This window comes from Rhodamnia argentea, chromosome 11, assembly GCF_020921035.1.
Source record: "Rhodamnia argentea isolate NSW1041297 chromosome 11, ASM2092103v1, whole genome shotgun sequence".
In the NCBI taxonomy this organism is placed as follows: domain Eukaryota; kingdom Viridiplantae; phylum Streptophyta; class Magnoliopsida; order Myrtales; family Myrtaceae; genus Rhodamnia; species Rhodamnia argentea.
Window position 1 is genome coordinate 20678967 of NC_063160.1, and position 22823 is coordinate 20701789.

Consider the following 22823-nt stretch of genomic DNA (forward strand, 5'->3'; position numbering starts at 1 on the left):
CGACCGTCAAGCCGGAAAACAGAAAAGGAGGACAAGTCACTCGTACATATATACAGTGAGCTAGCACCACTGAGAGATGATTTAATCTGCCGCCACAGTTGTCCGAAGCTGCAGAGAACTTTCAACTTCCTGGGTGGCGGAACTCGTGCACAAGATAAATTTGTTCATTCTAAGATTTAGTACTTCGCTTTTGCATGTCAGATGTACGGAATAAACCTAAGACAGAACCGCCAGCCTGTGAACGCTAACCAAAGACCGTTTTTCTTTTTTCTTACGTTAAATTGCACCTTAAGTTAACCATCAATACAATACAACATCGACATGCGTGCAATCACGTGATGTATTCCAACGAGCCTGACGAGATTATTGATGCCATGATAAAGAAATGAATTAGAGAGTGCTGGCTTCAAACAGAGAAGAGAGAGACCTCCTCAGCCCTGTGTGCTGAAGGCGAGGAAGAGGATGAACTCCTTCTCTGGAGACTCTCAAAAAAATTCCCTTGAGGGCGGCGGTGGCAAGGCAACGGTGAGAAAAGAGATTGATGAAGAGGTGCAACCAGGACGAGTCAGCAAGCGAGTCCAATGGAATTTTTTCCTTTTTCTATTTTTCTGCTCAATTTTTTCACATTGGATTATCCTATCCGAACTTCATCTCACCGGTAGGATTTTTTATCTGGATTATTTCCGGACATATCTGAATCTAGTGTTCTCCCAAACTTCGGATAGGATAAAAAATTATCCTATCCGGAGTTATATACGGCTGGCCCACCAAACGCAGTCTTTGTGAATAAGAAAGAACAATTGAGCCTTGTTTATGTAATTAAAGCTTGGAAAAGAATTATGAAAATGTCGATAGGGGTTTTAGACCAATTTTACCACCTATACAAAAATCGATTATGAAAGAGCAATAAAAAATTGGAGGTGTCAATCTTTGATGAGGCGAAGTTGCTCCTGTCAAGGAAAGGGATTGAGGGCCAATTTCAAGGGATGTTCCTCAGATTTGGTTTGTGGTAAGTTTCAATTGTCGATCGACCACTACTAATAAAATACACAAACGTACGTGCTCCATTAGTAAAATTACGTACCCACCAGCAAACGGAAAAAGTACGTGGTAATCTGTTTTTTAGATTTGAGGGCGATAAATTGTTATTTTATCTTAAATCGGCTGAATTAATAAGTCGCCAATTAAATTTCACTTGCCATCGACATTTGACTTGTGTTATCGATTACTCGAAATTACTGCACACGGACCAAATCTCGGTGAAACTAGCAATATGCTGTTAATGTTTTACAAATATTTCGATGAGTATAAACAGTGTACTCATTATTCGTGCTCCAAAAATATGAGCTTGACACAAGGCCTCTTATAATAGCTAAATAAACTCGGCTTGTTAAATCGACCTACAAGTCAACACGACAAACTATGGTTATTCGTTTGAATAAGTATATCATTTTATATGCTCAATAGGGGCTAATTAACATCATATCATTTCGACCCCCCAAAAAAAAAATCACGTCAGTTATCCAATTTTGTAAATTGGTCTATGCGTACGTACTTAGCATTTTCAATGTGCTTGTACAATTCATTTGCACACACACTTCACTTCTCCGTGAAACTATCTAAATGGTCAATCCCCATTTAGTACAATCCAAGTTCGTATGAGGAGCTTCGTAAAGATTGAGGAGCACTTTTTAAAACAATTTTGCAAGCTACTCATCAAGAGAGATCTCTCTGTCGAACTTTCTAGCTCTGACTCATCCATAAACACGTTATCCATGGACAGACTGGGCCGGGCTCGAACTGCCAAGCCTTCCCTCACCAATTAGTCTTACGCATATTGTCGGCAGCCCCTCCATTGACAGACCTCAGTGCTCAAGCCTGCAAGGCCACCATGCCAATGATCAAGTTTAGCAGGTCAACTTTTTCCATGGGGTTTTCTACCTTATTTTCTCATCAAGCTTGGCTCTAGGGTTCGTTAACTTGGGTTGGTTGTTGGCTAATATAAACGTCCTCAAATGCCCTGTAGTCCTCAGGGATGCCAATGGGTTGAAAACTCATTAAGGGTCACACCCTTCACCTTTTCCCCCCTTTTTGGGTTGCTTGAAGAAGGACCAAAATAAGAGGCAGCTATTTCAGTAGACATCTATACTGCACATATATCGTGCTCGCACTTCCATCCAGAAGAACTAAAAAAAAATCCGTCATAGTTCTTCACACCCGGCTTGTTTGCCCATATAAAGATTTAAAACAAGAATTATTCTAGCAACTCCGAAGCTGGAGAACATTTCAAGCAGAACAAAATCCACAAAATATATAGACTTATGCACCAGAGCTAAGGAAACTAATTCAAAACTTCGACCGTCAAACTGGAGAACAAAAAAGAGAACAAGTCACCCATACATACTGTGAGCTAGCACCACTGAATGGTGATTTACTCTGTCACAGTTGTCCGAAGGGGCAGAGAACTTTCAACTTCCTGGGTGGCAGAACTTCTCTCTGCAACAGCCTTTGACATTCCAAACATCTGATAGTAACAAAATCGAATGGAGTCACAAATTAGGCTGGATGAAAAAGAACCTCGAGAAGTGGATTGCATTATGATTTACTGAGGCAACAACCTTTTGCATGGTCTTCTTGAAACAAGTTTTATGCTCTTCCATGGATGCATTGATAAACTCATCAATGTGGTCTTTCAAATCCTCCAGGAAAGTGGCATCATCCTTCTTATTCTTCCGGCAAGAAGTAAGAGGTGGAGATGAAGGCTTTTCCTGTTGGGTTTATGGGGTTTCCATGGATACTGCTGCAATTCAATCATGACACACAATGCCATATCACATGTAAAGATATCGTAACAAAAATTGAGATCCTCTGATCAGAGTAAGGATTAAGTGTAAATTGCATTGAACACATGACTAAGGATTCAATGTAAAGTGCATTGATCAGAGTAAGGATTCAGTGTAAAGTGCATTGAACACATGGGTACCTATTGATTGCACTCTTCAGATCACATAGCACCAGTCTTTTCTATGATGAGCTCAGTAATTCAGAAATACAGGGCGCCAGGGAAATGAGATCATGCAAACACATATCCAAGCTCATCTATTCTTGGCTTCTGTGCTTAGCAAAGAGTGCCAAAGGACACTGTAACTTCTTATGCTTTGAACTATACATTTGATTATTTCGACACAACCAGCAGCAGAACATCCTCAACTTCCCATACAATGAATGATGTTTCCCTTGCAAATACCAATTGAAGCAACACTTCCATCACCCATATGAACGTCTTAACAAACGATATGCACAATTGCACATCATAAACAGCCCATGCCAAGGGCACCAAAGCACCAGAAATGGCACCTTTAGCACAACCAACTCCATCACATTTCTTTTCTCGTGACCGATGACAATATGTTCAAAATGTGAAAAGTTTCTTCACACAACTCAGAACAATGAAGCGAATTACCATTTTAAACAAGAGCGTCGCTTGTCCGATGTGCATTCTCATGCCTCTCAAAATTCCTCATCAATTAGATTTATCAAAGGCCAATCCAAATTGCGGTGGAAGAAAAAGAAAGACCGATCGAAACAATTAATCACCAATAAAACATCAGCACAGAATCCAGTCAACGAAGATCACGTCCTCTCCCACCAAGGAATATAAACTCAGTAACCAAATTGCATTGCCACCGGCTAAAAATCCCGCCCAAAAGTTGCCTACGTTATGCGCCACTTAGTGAAACCACAATTCACCGGCACAACCACCATACATCAGCTGATCATTGATCTAATACATGAAGGGAAAATATTACTGGTATGCACCTTTTCCTATGTATCTTCAACCGGAAAAAAAAAAACCCATTTGCTTCAGTTTAACACCCGAGTATCACTAATTACACTGGCAATTGCAGTTGCACAATGCGCACGACTACCTAAAACTCAACCTTTTAACCTAGTGCCATCATCAAATTTCCGAAACTACTCTCTTCGGAACAGGAATCACAGTAACCTTGATGACGTGACACGAAACAAACCCTCATGAATTACTCTTCCACAGCAGACCGCATTAACCACACGAAATGAAACGCACCACGAGATTCGCAATCATCAGACACGCAAAGCGATGACGAAAAGCGACACTAGCTGAAGGCGCACCTTGATTGATCGCGGCAACTGTCGAATTCAAGAGAAGGCAAATCAGGCAATGTCTTCAGAACAGGAACTCGCGGGTTTATATACTTCCACCAGCCTTTAAAACCCAGCGAAGTACCCGCCTGTGAGCTCGGCACGTGTCGGCACTGGGTTGGACTGTTCTCGAAGCCCAACGGGGGCATTGACCGATTGACCGCGGGCTTCATGAGTTTGAACGGCTTTGATTTCGATGGGCGTCAAAACTCAATTTCAGATCCGGAGCTGGAAACGTGGATGCACCTGCAGAGAATGATTGCTCTACGCCTTGAAGCTCAAGTCAGGCGGATATCTACTGGACAGGTGCTTTCGAAATCGGGCCCGATCCAATTAGCCGAGCCCAATATGAGAAATCGTAGACATGCACCTTATATGGATAACTGTACATCAGATGCGGTTGGTTCTCAAGGTTCCTGCCTAGATGCTAGCCAGTGTCTGTCCCAGCCAGAGCAAGCTGGAGAAAGAGATGACGGGGCATGCAGTTATACCTTCTTCAGGAGATGTTCACGAAGGAGTTAAGACAATTGCAAAGATGGTGAAATGGTTGCTTACCAGTTTTAATGTAACCATAAAGAAAGTCATTGTTGCATTCTCGATCCATTTTCGAGTCAAAATAGTAGAGAATATACCCATCACAGATCTATGGTTTTTCGAGTTGCAGAATTGGTTTGTTTAACGTGTGTTTCCAAGGATTCTCATTTGACGGGTGATGTAGGCACTGAGAAAACATCCTTGGAATCAGTCACCCCGACAAACTACGTAACATTTTCGAGAGCGATTCTTGAGCTGCTTCACATGGATGATGTTGATAGGCAAACACGCCCTCCAAGTGTATCAGGGGGCAGATTCTGGTGAATTACTTTCTGGATCACCACCAATAAGTTCTACAGTGCCAATAATGAGCGGTAGGATAGGAGGATTTTCTGGGACTTTAAAGTATACCTTGGAAGAACGGCTCCTTAGACATTAGAAAAGTGGATGCAGATGTTTCTATAGATCCTATAGAGTTACGGTTTCGACCAAGTACAATCAGTAGGGTCTGATCTTCACTTGCAGAATGTGATCTCAGATTAGGTTGCTTTTGTTGCTGATGAGGAGGAGATGATTCTGGGGCAAGGTTGGACATTTTTCCTGTTGTTTTACTCATTTTGTGCTTATGGCCTGCTGGGGTGGATTAAATGCGGCAATTCTTCATGCTTCTAAAGTTGGCGATCTTGTTTCTAAAACCTGCTCTTCAAACAGGATACCTCTCCTGGTAAAAAAACACGCACGATAGTAGCAATATCCAACTTGGAAATTTCTGTGAAGGGACATAAAACTCCATCTTTTGGCCAATGAAGAAAATGGCAGAGGCTTATGAACTAAATAATTTGTCCTATAAATTTCACGTTCTCCTTGGTTTCAAGATCTCACTTCTCTCAATTTTGGAAAGCCAACACCGTTTGGCATCCTCCTTTGTGTCTTCTTTGGCTCCTGCGCAGTATGGATCGATTTTTGAATGCCTCGATGAAATGAGAAATTCTCAGTCAGCTCTAGGTGGGAGCGGGATGTGGAACTGGACATGTTCTGTTTTCAGCGCAACAACTGCGGCCTCCAATTTGGCTTCAGGGTCATTGCTTATACCTTGTGGTATGTATGTTTTTCCTCCTGTTGACTTATCAAAGCGATTTAATCTGCATACTCTGATTTACTTTTGTTACTTGCCTGTAGCTCACTGCTAAGATCATCTAACCAAGTTTTAGATATGTTTGCGACATTCATCTGTATAGAGTGCATGAAGATAATTATTGATACTTTCTTGAAAGAAATCCCGACAGCTTATGAGAGCATGCTTAAGATGGGTTGTTTTGTGTTCTGTCTAATGCTTCCATGATTGTCGACCGAGGAAATCCTAAGGCTGTTGCACGTAAAAGGAGTTGAGATATAACTTCAGTCAGTATATTTACATTTGCGTTTCTAGTGGATTCAGAGGAGGTGAAGGCCCAATGTCCAAATATTACATAGGCAGATCTATACAAGGTAAAAAGACTGTCTAAAGGATTTGTTCTTTGGTCTTACAAATTACGATTTGCCTCCCCCAACAGCTGGACAAAATCTTTGTTAATATGACAAGCTGCCTGTTAATCTTGAAACGTACAGATGATGTTCTAGCCTAGAGGTTTCAATAAACCCCATGATAATAACCATCCCGACACACGTATATATCTTACCAACATTTGATGTGCGATCTCATTAAGAAGATTCCCTGGTCTCTGCATGGAAGATGGTGATGGAACATACTGGATACTTCCTAGGGAGCATCACAAAGCCTATGCAGCATAAATTCCATCAAAAACACTTTCCATCTCTTTGCCGTCTCGGCAAAACCAAGGACAGTAGCATCGAAAGGTTGTAGACTGTGTGCATAAGGAAACTAAGTGATGATGCAGGCAGGAAGCCAAAGTTTTAGTTTCATCAAAACCAATTTTAGAAAAGAAAACCATGTAACTCTACATCGATTTTATAGATTTATTGATGAAGTCAACATGAAAAGCGTATATTACCTTGACATAAGGACGAAACGCGGGATCTTGCAACAGTGCCCTGTCAGTTGGCAGTTTCAGCAGACCCTCTGATTCCAGTGTATGACCCCCTGATAAGGCCACTGTCCTTGTCTGAGAGACTCATCCTGTAAAAAGATGTCCCTTAGATGTGGAGGACCTACATCCAGCATTGACGAGTTATGCTAGAGACGAGATGGCCCAGTGCAGTCCTGTTATCTGGGAGCCTTTGTTCAAAGGAAAGCCCCTTTTCTCAATTGCAGTGATGATGTTAGAAGAGTTCTGATTCGAGTTCAGTAGGACTTGTATAGCTGCCAAAGTTAGATAGTAGCCTACTCACTGGTGCATTAGTTGGTTTTAGTCTTTATCGATGTTGATTTCACTTTGGTTTAGAATGTTGTAGCCTACTCACTGATGTATCGAGCTCTTGCGTGTCGAGATACCGTTCAAATAGAGAAACTATCGACTAATACGTCACGTTCTCAACAGAAATTTGACATAAAGGCTTTCAGTGTTCGGGGTTGATTACACTCCACAGCGTGTGGATTCCCTTTTCTTGTTTGGTGATGGTTATCAAAGAAATTCAGATGAGAAGGATCGGTGCCATCTTTGCCTTGTCCTACTGCAATGTTCGCAAGGACTCAATGGTAGGAAATCTAGAGATTTGTGCATATCACTGTTATTTCATCCAATAAAAGCACATCTCCCTCTTTCCCTTTCTCCTTTTTTCTATTTTACAGAGATGGTTTGCTTTAAGCATATCTCCTCCCAACCAAATATTGAAAATTGATACATTGGGGTTCTCAGGAGGAAAAAGAAGGACGACATTGCTTGTATATTGGTCATAAACAAGTATCATCAATGTCCCCCGATTCTCCATGATATGATAATAAAGTTCACAGACAATGCAAGCATTCTTTTCAGTTTTATCTGGAAATGATACCCACTTAATTTTTCTTGTATGTGCATTGCTGGATTTCCTTCCATAGATCTCCCAACTTTTTTGTGCTCTTCTCCATCTTCAGGGTTTCTTTGTGCAGTGGGCACCGAGGCACCTCTTGGCTTTTCGACCCCCAAAAAAAAAAAAAAAAAAATCTATTGGCTTTCGACCAGGTCCAAATTGTGCACGCGGTGATAATATGAGAGAGGATCCCTAAAATGTGTGTGTTTCCATAACAGTTTCTTTTGTGAAACTCAGCTTTACGTTCTGAAAAACATATGATTTTTGTGCGAAATGGAAAATGCTCTAGAAATGTCGATTGAATGGTTATTCCCACCCTCACACCAATCAAGTGACAGGACAATAAGAATCTTGCTATCATCTGAAAAGAGTCTAACATGATTTTCTTGGATTATCGATACACGATAAGGATTCCATTGGCCTCAATTCTAAACTTCAAACTCACCTCAAAGCCTAGTAATCCTCCAGATAAAATGGGAACAAACCACCAAAGCACACATTTTGTTAGATGCACAATGACTGAAGTCCAGAACATAACTACTACTTGCTTGGTTTTCCAGCAAGAGATCATTAGGCACATCACATGTCCTGGATTTCGAACAATCTTTTCGCTTGCACATGGGACGAAATCACATATCTTCCCATTTTTAAGTGATGCAAGAAAAACAGTGGGCTCGATCTCTCTGCTGGTGACTACTTAATTAACACGACTACTGAGAAACCTTCAGCCTGCCAAATGACCCGTAGCTTGCCACCAAAACGAGAAAAAATTTCTTCTATAAGGAGTGCAAAGCATCAGACCTACAAACGGTGGTAACAATCGTGATGGGGCACAACAGCAAATTTTTCAGCAACTCGACGCCTATGCCCACAACACCGATCACCTCGATGCGGATTATTTAACACCCATTTTGATCTTAAAGTTCATATAAGATTCCAGATGAAGAATCGATACATAACTGTTATTACCGACTTGAATAAAGTAGTGAGAAACTTCTGCTCATAATAAAATGCACAGTGCAACGCAAAAAATTAAAAGCTCCAAATTATCGTAATGATAACCTCCCACGCTACCAAATCGACATGTCCAATCTATCCAGTGCTATATACTGTCGCAGAAATCCATCCACAGTACCTTCTAGGGCGACGGTCCATGAACCTCCTTCAACTTTGGTACGGCAACGGCAACAAAAAAAACAAGTGCGGAGACAACAGTGCCAATTTGTATTTTCTTTATGTCCTTGTCTAATGCTTCACCTTTGGATTTGTAGAAGTCCATTATTTCCCTTTCCATCCTCTCAATCCAAGCAGCAAAATAAGAATCCATCTGCTTAGCAAAATTGTCCTCTGCATCCTCTTGTTTCTGCATCAGATGTTGCAAAAAGTTAGTCATTGCACGATATCGTCAACCTCGTAGCAAGACAATTTACTTTTTAACATAGGAATACTCATGTGTTAAGTGATGCAGCCATAGATGATAAAGAATGGATTCCCCTGACGAAAACATTCAAGAAAAAGAAATTTGAAAAACTAGCTACTTATATGAGTTTTCAATTTGCCCACCATATGAAGGATGATGAGGGGGGGTGTTGGGAGATGCTAATTGCTAATTAGACGTGGCACAAAATGAATGCATAGATTAATTAGAAGAAATGTGGTAGAGACACAGACAGTCCATCCCCAGAACTCCATACTTCAAACTTAAACTTTGTATTACAGTCTACAAAGCAGCAGCACCTGCAATATCCTCAGTGCATGTAAAGATAAAAAAGCGCGAAAGAACTAGCCACGTTCTCCAAACTATCATTCCAAACTTCAATGATTCAGGCGAAACCCCAGAGATGACGTGATTTAACGGGTTAACGAAAATTCATCAACCAACAAATTATCTTCTCAAAGAGAAATTGGAGAATCACGGATAAAACATATATTACCGGATGCGAGAGGGTCTCTTTTTTGGAAAACTCTTTCGAAGATGATGAGCTTGAAGTCGAATGGGCTTTCAGTGCACGATACCTCATCAAACAATTCTCTGTCTTGATCCCCACTTGAAGCATACGTCTAAATGCGGCCATTCTGCGAGGACAAAGAGAATTCGAAAGTATTGGCAAGGAAGAAGATGAATTCAAATGTCAATACATACAATTTTTCGCAATTCAGCGTTTTTCAAACCATTAACAAACAGTCAACTCACACTATTGGATGGGTACTTTACCATTTCAAATAGCAAAAAGGCAGTAAACGCCCCATCTAAGCAAGAAACATGCTTTAAACATCAATTTTACTTTTCGAGGAAAAATCAAACCATCTGATGCCTCTTTCGCAACTCATATCGGATCTAATTCCAATTATTATCAAGGTCATCGAGTCTTCCGAAACAGATACGGAATAATCAAAAGTGCAAAGTGAACAACGAAAATTAGAGTTGAGCGAGAGACCGCGTGACGATTAGGGGTGAGCGAGAGCGAGAGCGAGAGAGAGAGAGAGAGGCCGGGCGCTGCGATTCGGGAGACTTTTGAGCAAAACCACAAACCCTAATTTATTAGGTGGACATTTTTGCGTGATTTATAATAATAGGGATACGTGCACTATTAAGTCCTAAAATTTGTCGCGAAACTGTAATTAAGTTCTAAAACTTTTAAAAAGTGCAATTAAGTCCTAAAACTTGTCATATTGTTGCAATCCAGTCCTTCCGTTAATGTCGTCAACTTGTGTAATGAAAAATGATGGTGTGACATTTTAAAATTAATTTCTCTCTCCTACGTGGTATTATTTTTATTATTTTCTTTTTCAAATCTTATTTAAATTAATTAAAAGACCAAAAAAGGGTTAAATTTTAGTTTTAAAAAGTAAAAATTAAAATATAAAGAGGGGAAGAGCAGCTGGGCAGGCCTCGCCAGTGAGGCGAGGCTAGGCTAGGCCGTCGCTGCCACCCATTGCCGAAGGATACGGTGGAGATCGAACCTAACATGATCACCCACCCAAATGTCAATCTTAGACTTTCAGTGGCTGGTTTTCGGAAGTTTACGGCGAAGGCTCCATGGGAAAAATCAGTTTGTACCAAGCATCGAATGGAGAGAGCAGAATGTAAATAGATGCCTTCAAAACGAGAAACTTACCTCAACCCAGATCTGGGTTTTGACTTTTATGCATCGCTAGTGAGTTTTGAGCACCCATCATTCATCTGGGCAAGCCGAGCGAGTGAGGCTCACCGGCCCTCGGTACCGGCCATGCTCGTTCAGGGCCAGCAACCTCCTTCGTATCCTCCGGCGATAGGTGGCGGCGGCAGCCTAGCATCACCGGCATTGCTTGCCCAGCTGCCCTTTCCCTCTTTTCTTTTCTTTTCTTTTTAGTTTTTGCTCTTTAAAATCCTTTTTTTGGTGTTTAATTAATTTAAATAACATTGGAAAAAGAAAATAACAAAAAAAAAAATGCCATATAGGAGAGAGAAATTAATTTGAATAATGCCACGCCAACATTTTTTGTTACAGAAGTTGACGGTTAACGAAAGAACTCAATTATACTAATTTGACAAGTTTTAGGACTTGATTGCACTTTTTGAAAGTTTTAGGATGTACTTGTACTTTGGCGACAAGTTTTAGGACTCCTAGTATACATATCCCTAAATAATAAAAAAAGCTTTAGTGACAAAACATTACTTTAATTTTTTCTTTTTTCTTTTTCAGATTAGAAATTGTAAATAAGGGCAACTTAATCGTTAACAAATTTTAAACATCAAATTTTTGCTTTTTTCTTTTTCAGATTAGAAATTGTAGCACTTGATCCATATTCGATTCCAAGATGGAGGAGAATACACACATCACAGATCTGTGGTTTTTTGAGCTGCAGAATTGATGTGTGGAACTTGTGTTTTAGAGGATTCTCATTTGAAGGGTAAAATAGGTGCTGAGAACTTCCTTGGAATCAGTCGCCCGACAAACTATGTAACATTTCCGGGAGCGATTCTTGAGCTGCTTCACATGGATGATGTTGATAGGCGAACATGCCCTCCAAGTGTATCAGGGAAAGATTCTGGTGAATTACTTTCCGGATTACCACCAGTGAGTTATACGGTGCCAATAATGATTGGTAGGAAGGAGGATTTTCGGGGACTTTAAAGTTAAGTGTTACTTGGAAGAATGGTTCCTTAGACATTAGAAAAGTGGATGCAGATGTTTCTATAGATGCTATAGAGTTATGGTTTCAACCAAGTACAATCAAATGGCTTTGGTTTTCCTGGGGAACATTTGTTAATTTGGTCTAGGAGCGTGAGCGTGGTATGCAGCATAAGCCGGCAAACAACGTTCGTTTCAGTTGTGCATCCGTAGCCCTTCAACGGCAACTGGATCGTGTGAAGTTGCCACTAACAAAGCATCACCACTCTATGGTGGCTTATCTGTTGAGCTTTCTTCCTCTCTGAGGCAGGGAGCAGGTTCTGATCTTCACTTACCGAATGTGATCTCAGATTGAGTTCCTCTTGTTGCGGATATGGAGGAAGATGATTTTGGGTCGATGTTGGACATTTTTACGGTTGTTTTATTCATCTCGTGCTTATGGCCTGCCGGGGTGGAATAATTGCAGCAATTCTTCATGTTTCCGAAGTTGGCGATCTTGTTTATAAAACATGCTTTTGTAACAACATACCTCTCCTGTTAAAAAAACACGCACGCTAGTAGCAATACCCAACATGGATATTTATGTGAAGGGACATATAACTCCATCATTCGGTCAATGAAGCAAATGGTGGAGGCTTATGAACTAAATTATTTGTCCTGTAAATTTCATATTCTACTTGGTTCCAACATCTCGCTTCTCTCAATTTGGAATGCCAACACGTTTGGCATCCTCGTTTTACATTTGAAAGTCTTTACAGTGAGAAATAGTCTCAGGATAAGGTGAGTGAGTTTAATGTGCCTATTTGTGTCCTCTTTGGCTCTTCCGCAGTGTGGATCAATATCTTGAGTGCTTCGATGAATTGAGAATTTCACAGACAGCCCTAGGTGGGAGTGGGATGTGGAACTGGACATGTTCAGTTTTCAGCACAATAACTGCAGCCTCCAACTTGGCTTCGGGGTCGTTGCTTACGCCTTCTGGTATGTATGCTTTGAGCTATAGCTATCATATATGGCTGAGATTGCTTTATGTTGGACAGGTGCCTCCAAGAAAATAACTTATGTTAAAAGAAAGTAGACTGCTTTACTGTCAAGTTAGCTGTAAATCTTGGCCATTAGGAAACAGCGAAAATATCCTTCTCCCACTAGTCTAATTTGAAATATTTGAAACATTAACAGATATGTCCTTTGTAGTTTGAAGGAACAGTAAAACGTATTGAGGTGAATGAATATGTAAGCCATCGAGAAATGGCATGTTCTTTGGTGATGAGAGAATTAAGGAAGGGATATGCGGCCAAAGCGCTTGTATCCGCTGGCAGCAAGCGGAAGTTCTTGGCACTCTTCCTCCGTGTGCCTCTTATATGGATGTTCCCGAAAATGATCTGGTTGGGGAATCTGCTCCAAAAGTTCCATTTGGAAAGAGGAAGATGTAATCAGAATAATGCTGCTTAGAACTTCGGGACTCATTCATTTCCAATTAGCCAGTAATTCTTGCCTTTCTGATGGCAGCTCGAGAGGGCCAATGTCATTCTCATTATCTCTTCCGCCATTTGTTTGTTGGGTTAACTTCTGGCTGATCCTCAAGCTGCTGGGTTTCATGAAGGAAATGAAGAAGTTTGTGGAACTACTTCCCGAGTAACTTTCAATCCGTAGGTAAGCAAGCATCTCCTGAGGATCTGAACAGACGGCCTAGAACTTGTATTACAACCACATCTACGAGAGAGAGGCTACAGGGTGTCCTGTAGCCCTATCGGTCTCTGATGCGAAAGTTATTCTCTGCTTTCCTTTTGATGGCAGAGATGATATAGCGAGCTATTTTGATTGGGATCAGCTTATTGCTCTGGACTTTTATTCTCCTTTTTCTACAAGAGAAGGGAAGGGTGATAGTTTGGAACCGTTTGCAATTCAAATTCCAAGAAGAGGTTTTCTTCAATGTCGACAACTTCTGTGCATCTGAATGCCTGTAACCTTGACATGTATCTAGTCACTACCACATGGAAGGAGGTTGGTAATGGGGGTAAGTCCTGCCGCACTGCTAGAGGGTGTAAATTTTCTTCTCTGAAGATTCTGTCTGTGGCCAAGTACGCACCTTCTTCCATATTCAGTATGATTTGGCAGGAGGGTCCTGTTACTGGTGCTCGGGTTGCCGAGAGAGCAAATTCTTTAGCTGTTTCAGAGGAGAGGAGTGGAAATAAGTTCATGGGAAAAGTATACGAGTTTTCCTCTATAACAACTTTGAGAGTTCGGGTGATACTGCTTCTGAAAAGCGTCAAGAGATAATTATGAGCTCAAGTTTCCTTATGCATTTGCATTTATCCTCTGCTGCAGTTACTCTTCGGTTCTATGGAGGTGAAGTCTTCAACTGTCTTTTAAGTCAAGTGATAAAAGGATTTACTAGGATGGCTTTTGAAGAGGTTGATTCTTTGAAAAAGGCTTCTGTAGGTCAGGCATCAATATCTGTGGAGTGTGATTGTGTAGAAATTGTTATTCGCCCTGATAAGATTTGACAACATCAAAAGCTTGATACAGAATGAACTTCCTGAGTCATGGTTTCGGGTCAGATTGAGAATTAAATATTTTGAATCACTGAATGTCTCGGATATTGGCGGTATTAATGGTGCCAATTTCTTTTGACTGGCTCATGGGGAAGGCAAGTTGTGGTGTTCAATCACTGGTGTATCAGAAGAAGAGTTTCTTTTGGTCTCATCTTGCAATTCAACAATGAAACGGGGTGATGGGGGAGGTTCATATGCTTTCTCTACTGAATTAGCTGGTTCTGACTTTGTCTACATGTGGGATCCAGTGAATTCCCATGGACTTTTGTTCAGGACTGTCAGATGAGGCACTTTTTCTGCTATGGGTGGTCGATTGGATTGATTCGATGCAATAGCACCTTTCTTTACTTTGCCAGCTTCTGAAACTGAGGGTTCTGGTGACTGTTCTTCATCGAAAGGAGATTGGCGACAGCTTCCTGGATCTTGTTCTTCTTTCAACTTGGTCGACACGGCTTTGAGCTATGAACCTTATCTAAAGAACCTGATGGTCACCTCACAAATTGTTGACCTTGGATTCGGTCATTCAAGTGTCAAGTCATCCTTGTACAACTGTTATGTTTCCTGTATCATAGCTGCATCTTGCTTCAGTATTTCCAATGCAAATTCCGGAGATTCGATTGGCACTGATGGCAAAATAAAAGTGCAAGATTTTGGGCTTCTCCTTTGCTCGGTTATCTTTTTATTTTACCAGATCAATATCGCGAGGGGATTTTAATTTTACAACCTTTTTTTGGCGTAGAAGCAAAGTGGATTGCTGCCTGTAGAAAAGGTCTTCTCTAAATTGTGGGATGTGGTGTTAGAGGAATGGCAGGAGACTTCACTCTTTCTCTTTTTCTTTGGGGGTTGAATAATTTTTTCTGTGGGTAAGATATGCAGGACTTTGTATTTTGCTGTATCAATTAGTCTGTGGGAAATGTGCCTGTAGCATTCTGTATTTGTGGATGTTCCCAACCTTTAAAAGAAAAAAGAAGTTGTTCTTGACCAAGTTTCTTTTTCTGTGTTGATTGCCTCATTGCTTTTGTGCTGGTTAGCAATGAAGTTGAAATTATTCCTCCAAGTTCAGAATACCACTTTTCCTTACCTCCAAGTTGGTGGTGCTTCATTTTGCTTTATGAGTTCCTGTAGTACAGCTTTATCCTTGGTCATCTCTTGGCCTATACATAACAAATCTATTTCCCGTTTCTCTCGTATCCAATCTTTAAGGCATCTGTTGGTGAAAACTATGGGGGCGACCTAAATATTTCTCTGGAATACTCCATTTATATCACTTGGGTCTCAGTGTTGATTCTAGCCAGCCATTGAACTCTGGAATATTTGACAGACTAGTCTGGATTTTTTCATTGACAATGGTGTTTAAGATACTTGCCTTCCTGATTAAAGTATATAAGATTCGTGGAGCTAGGAAATAGTTTGATCTTTTTCTTTGACTAAGCCCTTTGGTGTTTTAGCAGACTTGCTGAACTTCCTTTGCTTGTTTCCTATAAACAGAGAAGACAATCTCTCATAGTGTAAACCTGGCACGTGCAAACAAAACTCAAGTTGAAACATTGGCATTGAGACGGTCATTGGTATGGACAGGAGGGCTTACTTTCAGTGATTTTACAAGGAACATGTAGAAGAACGAGGATCGGTCATGGGACAAAGAACTTGAAAACTGATTTCAGGTATCATGGTGACAGCATTGCCTTGTTTTGATTGTTAAGACAGTCTGGTTCCACTGTTGTGAAGATGATTCTAATCTATACTATACCTGCATGTAATTGCATCTTATAAACCATACACTGTTATTAGCCGATGGTTAGAGTGAGACTGGTATTGGCAAACATGCTTAGTGATAGTAGCAAGCAATCTTCTCGCTCTTGATTCCTTATATTGCAGGCCACTTGAGCTTTATTGGTCTACTCTATGTTGGCCCTTCCTTTCATGATCCTGCCTCATCCTCCTGGAGTTACATAAATAAACGAATGGAAAAGTCAAGGTGGGTTTGCTCTTGTTTGAATGTTTGGTGATCCTGCTTCAGTTGTTATATTCAATTTTCACATAATCTCTCTCTTTCTTTCATTTTCTTTTCAGACATGCATCATGGGTAGAGCTGATCAAAGTACGTGACAGCAGCTCTCCATGTTTCGACTTCAACCTGATCCTTCATCTTGCACATCACGCACGCATCTCATGTGTCGTGGAGTTATATGGGGGCTATTTAGGCCACCCGGCATGCCACTGCTATATTCTGGTCAGGCCAAAGTGCCCAAGCTACATACACTCTTGAGGGGCCACAGCATGCAAAGAGTTCGTAGCTCTAACAACTGCTTGTAACAAATTAAATTCCACATTGGTTTGTGTTTAATATTGTTTATGAACTTAAGTACTACTTGGTGTGCAAAGAATCGTTGACCGAGCTATTACTTGTGGTGGCATACGTCAACCTTATACAGTAAGTTCCAGAAGCACCGGTTTTGCAGCTCATCATCCTTCTTTTGATCCTTGAAGATGAGGGAGGATAAATTTTACTATTGGGTCTTAATGTTCCATCCTCCTTTTAAAAGTCAATTAGGTCTTGGTGAAGTCATTTGGAATTATTAGACGACAAGAAGCAAATGTGAAATACGAGGACAAGCCACGGTCCAATTTGCAGGCCGATTCAATCTGGACCACTTGACCCCTCCCCAGTATAAGAAATGGTTTTTGCGTGAAACATCTATAGTGGAGATGATCATCGGTGACATTTGGTTGTTGGAACAGATATGAATCCGTTAATTTGCTACATCATCAGCTTAACATTTTGTCCTTGGAATAGATGTAAATACAACCATTGGCTGGACGTTTTGTTCTATAATACGTTAATCTACTAGCATAAATTTTGATTCTTAATGAATTCGATTTCATTTGGGTACAATAACTTTGAGACAATAAGTGAACGCACAAGTGAAGTCAAAAAGCAGTGAAACAAGCACATGCCTCGCTTGGTGTTGCTGCTGTGGTACGTACTTACCTTTGCAGCAGTTCAACAAGCTCATGCCGTAGAGTACACGGTAATAAAAACGCGTCTTCAACTGCTAGTGGAGCGAGATTCAATGGTGAAATCAGCATTGAGTACACCAAAGAAGTAATGAACTCCTCCACTGTGTTGATTTGGCATATTTGTCAGGAATTGACCTCAGAGGATAGGAGAGATGTGCAAAACGTAAGTGCCCTTATTGATCCCAGAGCAGGAATAAAACGGTGATGTCAACTTTGAAGGACGAGATAACTGATGTTTTGTACCGCGAGAAGACGGACATACGGTAGTGGGTGGCAAGTCAAGAAGCTATCAAACGGTTTAACAGAGGGGATAGCGGATTTTGTGAGGCTGAAGGCAAGGTATGCACCAAGCCAATGGGTGAAACTAGGCGAGGGAGAGCGGTGGGACCAGGGCTATGATGTCACAACACAATTTCTGGACTATTATGATGGTCTTTTGAGTGGGTATGTAGCAGCCATGAAAAAGATGAAGAGCGGTTAAAGTCCTAAGTATTTTGTTGAGTTTCTAGAAAAGACAATTGATCAGATCTGGAGTGACTACAAGGCCAAATATGGTAATTAGGTTACTTTTCTTGTAATGAATGAAATCCAAGTAATTTTTCGTATTGTACTGATCCAGAGATCAGTCGCTTAAGTTTTTCGTTTCCTCCGGAAAGAAGTTCAAAAGGAGGTGATGTATGGTTAAAGCTAACGGGCACTGCTCAAGTATTCAAACAAAAAAGTACCTTCCTCTAATAATAAGAAGCAACTCTGCAGAGGAAGCACATCCTTGACTGGGACCTCAAGCGCTCCATGAGTATATAGAATTGTTCAATAACTAGGCGAATGCTGAAGAAATTAATGTTACTTAGGACATCCGAAAAGTCAACGTGCACCCAACTTATTTACCACTTGAGTCCGGAAGGCCATTGGCAAAAATCGCGACAATGAACAATCTAACAGTTCACACGGTGAGCAAGCCCAATCAACAACCAAAAACAAAGCCGAAAAAGAAAAACAAGAATTGGCATCTGCAGATGATAGGTTCCAAAACCAGCTCTGCATCAAGCAAATTCGAGGAAGGCTTCAACATATTCATCATCCATGGATCCCAAGTAGACAAAGTAAGAAGTAGATTCACCGCCAGAGCAATGACTCGTCAATGGGACTAACCATCCAAAACAGCATAAAGTTGCTGATGAATTGATCAGGCAGTGCATTGGACACTATAATGGTACTTCAGATCCTTCACAAGTTTCTAAATGCAAAAGGACTCGCAACAGTAAAGGTCGGGGGGGGCCAAAGGAACCTCAACACATTAAGCCTAAGGCTCAGTTCAATATCGGAACTAATTAGACTACTTCACTGATTCCTTCAAACTTCCACCTTCCCTTAAGAAGCATCCTGACAAAATCGAGAGCTCGGTGCTCGCAGTCTGCACGCTTACCAGCATCGGTTATGGACTCAAAATCTTCCGCATGTGCAACCCCAACAATTCTCCTGAAATCGAAGATGTATGAAGGCAAACAGCGAGTATTTGGACAGCTATATGCTCGAAATGTGACATTAGTTCCAAAAGCTACTAAAGATATCTAGCAAGTTCATAAACTACGTAAAGGCATTAAGAAGCAAGAAATGCCACATCATCCAGATGCACCTTAATATTTTGGCAGCACCAAATCCAAGGGTATCGAGGAATAAACCCTTCATGAATTTCCTCCGAACCAGCTCAAGCAGCACATCCTTTTTATAGATTGCCGGTAGATATGCATCACCAGACCCATCCTTTTGTTCATTCCAGAGGCTTAAACTTATGTTGGAATAGATTCCACGTCTCTTCAGTGGTTTGGAAAATCCATTCCTTGGATGTCTGTATGATATGCGCATTTATGGAACAATTCATTAACATATCATCGATGGTAAAAATAGCTTTTATGCTCCTTTCTTCTTCTTCTTCCCCTATAGCAGTCTTTGAGCGTGACAAAGACGAAATGACTAATGAGGAGAGCATAATATGTTCTCACTTACTATCGCCTCAACATCTACCAAATGCAATTTTCCATTCATCTCTACAATTACTGAACGGTGGGGTGTAAAAGTACAATAAACCACAAGTAACTGTCACATGAGAGTGAAAAAAATTTCTTTTGTATACATAGAAGTATGCAAATCTCGAGTTAAGTTCTAGCTGCTTGAGCAACAGATCCGAAGGATCATGACATAATAAGCAATAGTAGTCATTAGGAGTAAGCAAGAGAAGCCAAATTCCAGAACTTTGCAAGGTCGAGGACTGGAAGATCTATGAGACTGAAGCACAAAGACGGGAAGATATTTCATTATTTAAAGCATACTTTTCTGCTGTTCCCTTGATTTGCATGCCCATCCTGAGAGAAGAATGACAAAAACAAATTTCCTAGGAACGCTCCAACATCAAACCCCATCGGCCCATAAAATGCGAATTCTGGATCTATTGCTTGGGTTGAATCTCGGATAACCATGACCGAAGCAGCGTGGAGATCTCCATGTACCAGTGCTTGCGCTCTTTCACAGAACCTGAAATGTACGTCCCACAAAATCATCAGCAAACAGATGATGTTTCGCTTCATTTAACTTTTTTGAAGAAGGATACAGTAGATTCTTAGACAGTAACATTACATGGATTTCAACTCAGCTACTTCAAGCATTAAATCATTATCCTCCCTCACAGCCTCAGCACGAGCATACAGATAAGGGGAAGTCCAACGGTTGTATTGGGATACTTGGTAAGGGTCAGAAAAAACAACCTGCTCAGTCAGGCTGCACAACTCGACGTTCGCAGAACTCCGCTACTGCAATGACAATGACATGACAAGAGTGTAACCACACATTAGTATAAGAACTAAAGAAGCCAAAACCATTCCACTACGTAATTCTCGGGGGAAAGGCCCATAGATTTCAAGGCCTTAGGGAAATATCAGAGTGGAGGAACGCGGAGATAAGAGAATAATGTAAAACTACAGATGCTTGATTGGTATTAGAACTTATTTACCTGCACGTTTGTGCTCTGTGGTGGAATGATACAAAAGAGACGTGCAGAAAAGGGTTCTAGCCAAAAATTCTGACGTGCTCCGCGAGTAACGGGTACTCAATTCCAGCAATCAGTCCTTTCCTGAGGTTTATATGTGGAGGCTCTAGGTAACGCATGCCTACCAGAGACACAGTACGGTCGAAGTGATAAACCTCCGGAACATGACCCGGGTACCGATGCCCGTGCTCTTTCAACGCCACTGCCTCGAAATACGCTAGCTCTTCTTCATTGGCCATGATTCCCCAATGCACCGAATGTAAGGGAGAGCCTGCAAATATGGGCATACAATTACCACACAGGAAGGAAAGAACACCGGACCTGTAGATTTGAACAAAAAGAAAGGAACATCTTCCCTGTAAGACTAGAGAACTTCGACTAGAAGTCATATACCTCAATAGCTACATGTTGAAATTTATAAGCACCGGGGGAATTTACAGATGCCACGAAACAGAGTATGAAGCAAGGGACCATTTTCTTATCGGCTGAGATTAGGATCATTCCAAAATTGATCATTTCACTGTGCTTCCAGCTAAAAATGTAGCTAATCCGCCACCCATACACCACCCCAGGGAAAAGAAAATAGACTTTGGCCATTTTCATCATCATCCCATTTCTAAATTTCTTCACATTCAGCCAGATAAGTCATGAGAACTAAAATCCCATAATCAACAACATTGTTTCTGGTCTAAATTTTGATCAGCGGTACTGTGTCCGCGTAAAACAACAGCCCAACTTCCATTGATCATAAAGAGAGACCTCGGTCCCGTAATTAAAGCGAACGCGCTGTAAATAAAAATCCCTTTTCGTTGAGGGAAAAAAATCACCTGCTTGATGACAAAAGAACCAGCAGAGCGGGCAACGATGAAGACAAAGTTGAGATTGCCGTCTCCGACATCTCTAATCTTCAGGTCATCGAATCTATTCCCCAGCTTCGAGGGGAGAGCGGGAGTGTACTTGATGTACTCCACCAGGGACTTCTCGTGCAGTGGCCGGAACTCCGCGAAAGCCATTGAAGCGGTGTGTCGCCGGCCGCGACCCCGCGGGTGGCGGTAAGCACGGGGAGTTAAAAGGGTCCGAAATCGAACTCGGAGTGGGACTCGTTCACTCAGCTTGGCCTTGGCTAAGGTTGGGAAAAGGTGAAATGTTAATAGGATGCTACCCCCACAGTGTTGAGCTGCCTTTGATAATGATATACAAAGAGAATGGGAAAGTGTTGGCGAGCAAGAAGATGAATTCAAATGTCAATACGTACAACTTTTCGCAATTCAGCATTTTTAGTGAGCTTTAGTGACAAAACATTACTTTACTTTTTGGTTTTTGCTTTTTTGGATTAAAAACTGTACATAAGGACTACTTAACCGTTAAAAAATTTTACACATCAAATGGCTCTTTCAAAGGAAGAAAAAAAAAAAACGTCCAGGGATAATTAGAATGAACATATAATAAGAACACAGGCTATAATGCACGTCAAGTATAGGTCATGTACAATGATCCAAATACTAGTGCAAAGAGTCTATGGGTTATGTTAAGGGTAACAGCAATTCTCTCAAAATCGAACTGTCTATACGAACACAACAGTGTAGGGCCAAAAAATAAATTGCTTCACAGAGCCCTCAAACTCTCCCAGGGGGCCTCCTTCGGCGTCCATCAAATTTATGGAATCAACAAGGAACTTGTCATCTTCTGATCTCCTTCCACGCCATCTGAATGACTACCAGAGTCTTTTCCATCGAGCTTCTTTGCAACTTTCAAAGAGTGCTAAAACCGCCTCGAAGGACAATTCTTTTGAAATAAACGGAGTCCTGTCTTCCACATCTGTTTCCTCGATCAAGGACAGTGATACCATTTCTACCGGAGAGAGCGTGAAATATTTTCAGACAGACGAAAATCCTTCCTTGGTGGAACTTCTGTTTCAATATGGTCGATACTTGCTTATTTCGAGCTCACCGCCAGGAACCTAAGTGACAAACTTACAGGGTATGTGGAATAAAGATACCGAGCCAGCATGGAGTTATGTCGCTTTATTCTGCATTCGGCATCACTTTCGTCACCTACATTGTTGTTGTCATCATTATCATCTCTCTCTATTTTGCCAATTAACTATTCTACCCTTCCACTCAGTGCTGCTCCTCCCTTGAACATTATATCTCCAAATGAACTATTGGCCTTCACTTTCTTGCAATCTCAAGGTATGTCACGAGCCCTTATTTGAATACATTTCTTCACTATAGGTCTATGGAAGTAAAACAGCTAAGGTAAGGAGGATCTGGCTTTGCTATTATTTTTCTTTTGTCACTTCTAGCATGCGTATTCAGCAATTACTTAACAAAGTGCCACCGAACCTGTCATGTTAAGAGGCCATCACTTGAAGAAAAGCATCGTCATCTTTTTATGTCATATCCC

General features: G+C 41.1%; 2 protein-coding genes, 1 long non-coding RNA gene and 1 pseudogene across 4 annotated transcripts in view; 2 read left to right on the top strand and 2 right to left on the bottom strand.

Annotated features, from left to right (window-relative positions):
* Positions 1-16751, top strand: part of LOC115735585 (DNA repair protein REV1) — an 870695-nt gene extending 853944 nt beyond the window's left edge. For both annotated transcript variants that reach the window (XM_048272905.1, XM_048272909.1), the window contains one exon: positions 16232-16751. The gene's annotated coding sequence lies outside the window, so the exon portion shown is untranslated. The remainder of the gene's footprint in view (positions 1-16231) is intronic.
* Positions 1969-2792, bottom strand: LOC115735844. Its single transcript, XM_030667272.2, is given in 3 exon segments — positions 1969-2077; positions 2113-2524; positions 2619-2792. Coding segments are annotated over 2 exon segments (267 nt in total). The 3' UTR covers positions 1969-2077; positions 2113-2431.
* Positions 12809-15263, top strand: LOC125312918. The gene is made up of 2 exons (XR_007197000.1): positions 12809-13282; positions 14241-15263. It is a non-coding gene; the product is annotated as an uncharacterized LOC125312918 (long non-coding RNA).
* A 1664-nt stretch (positions 16752-18415) lies between the features above and the next one.
* On the bottom strand, positions 18416-21505 carry LOC115735846 (annotated as a pseudogene).
* Between the last annotated feature and the right edge of the window lie 1318 nt (positions 21506-22823).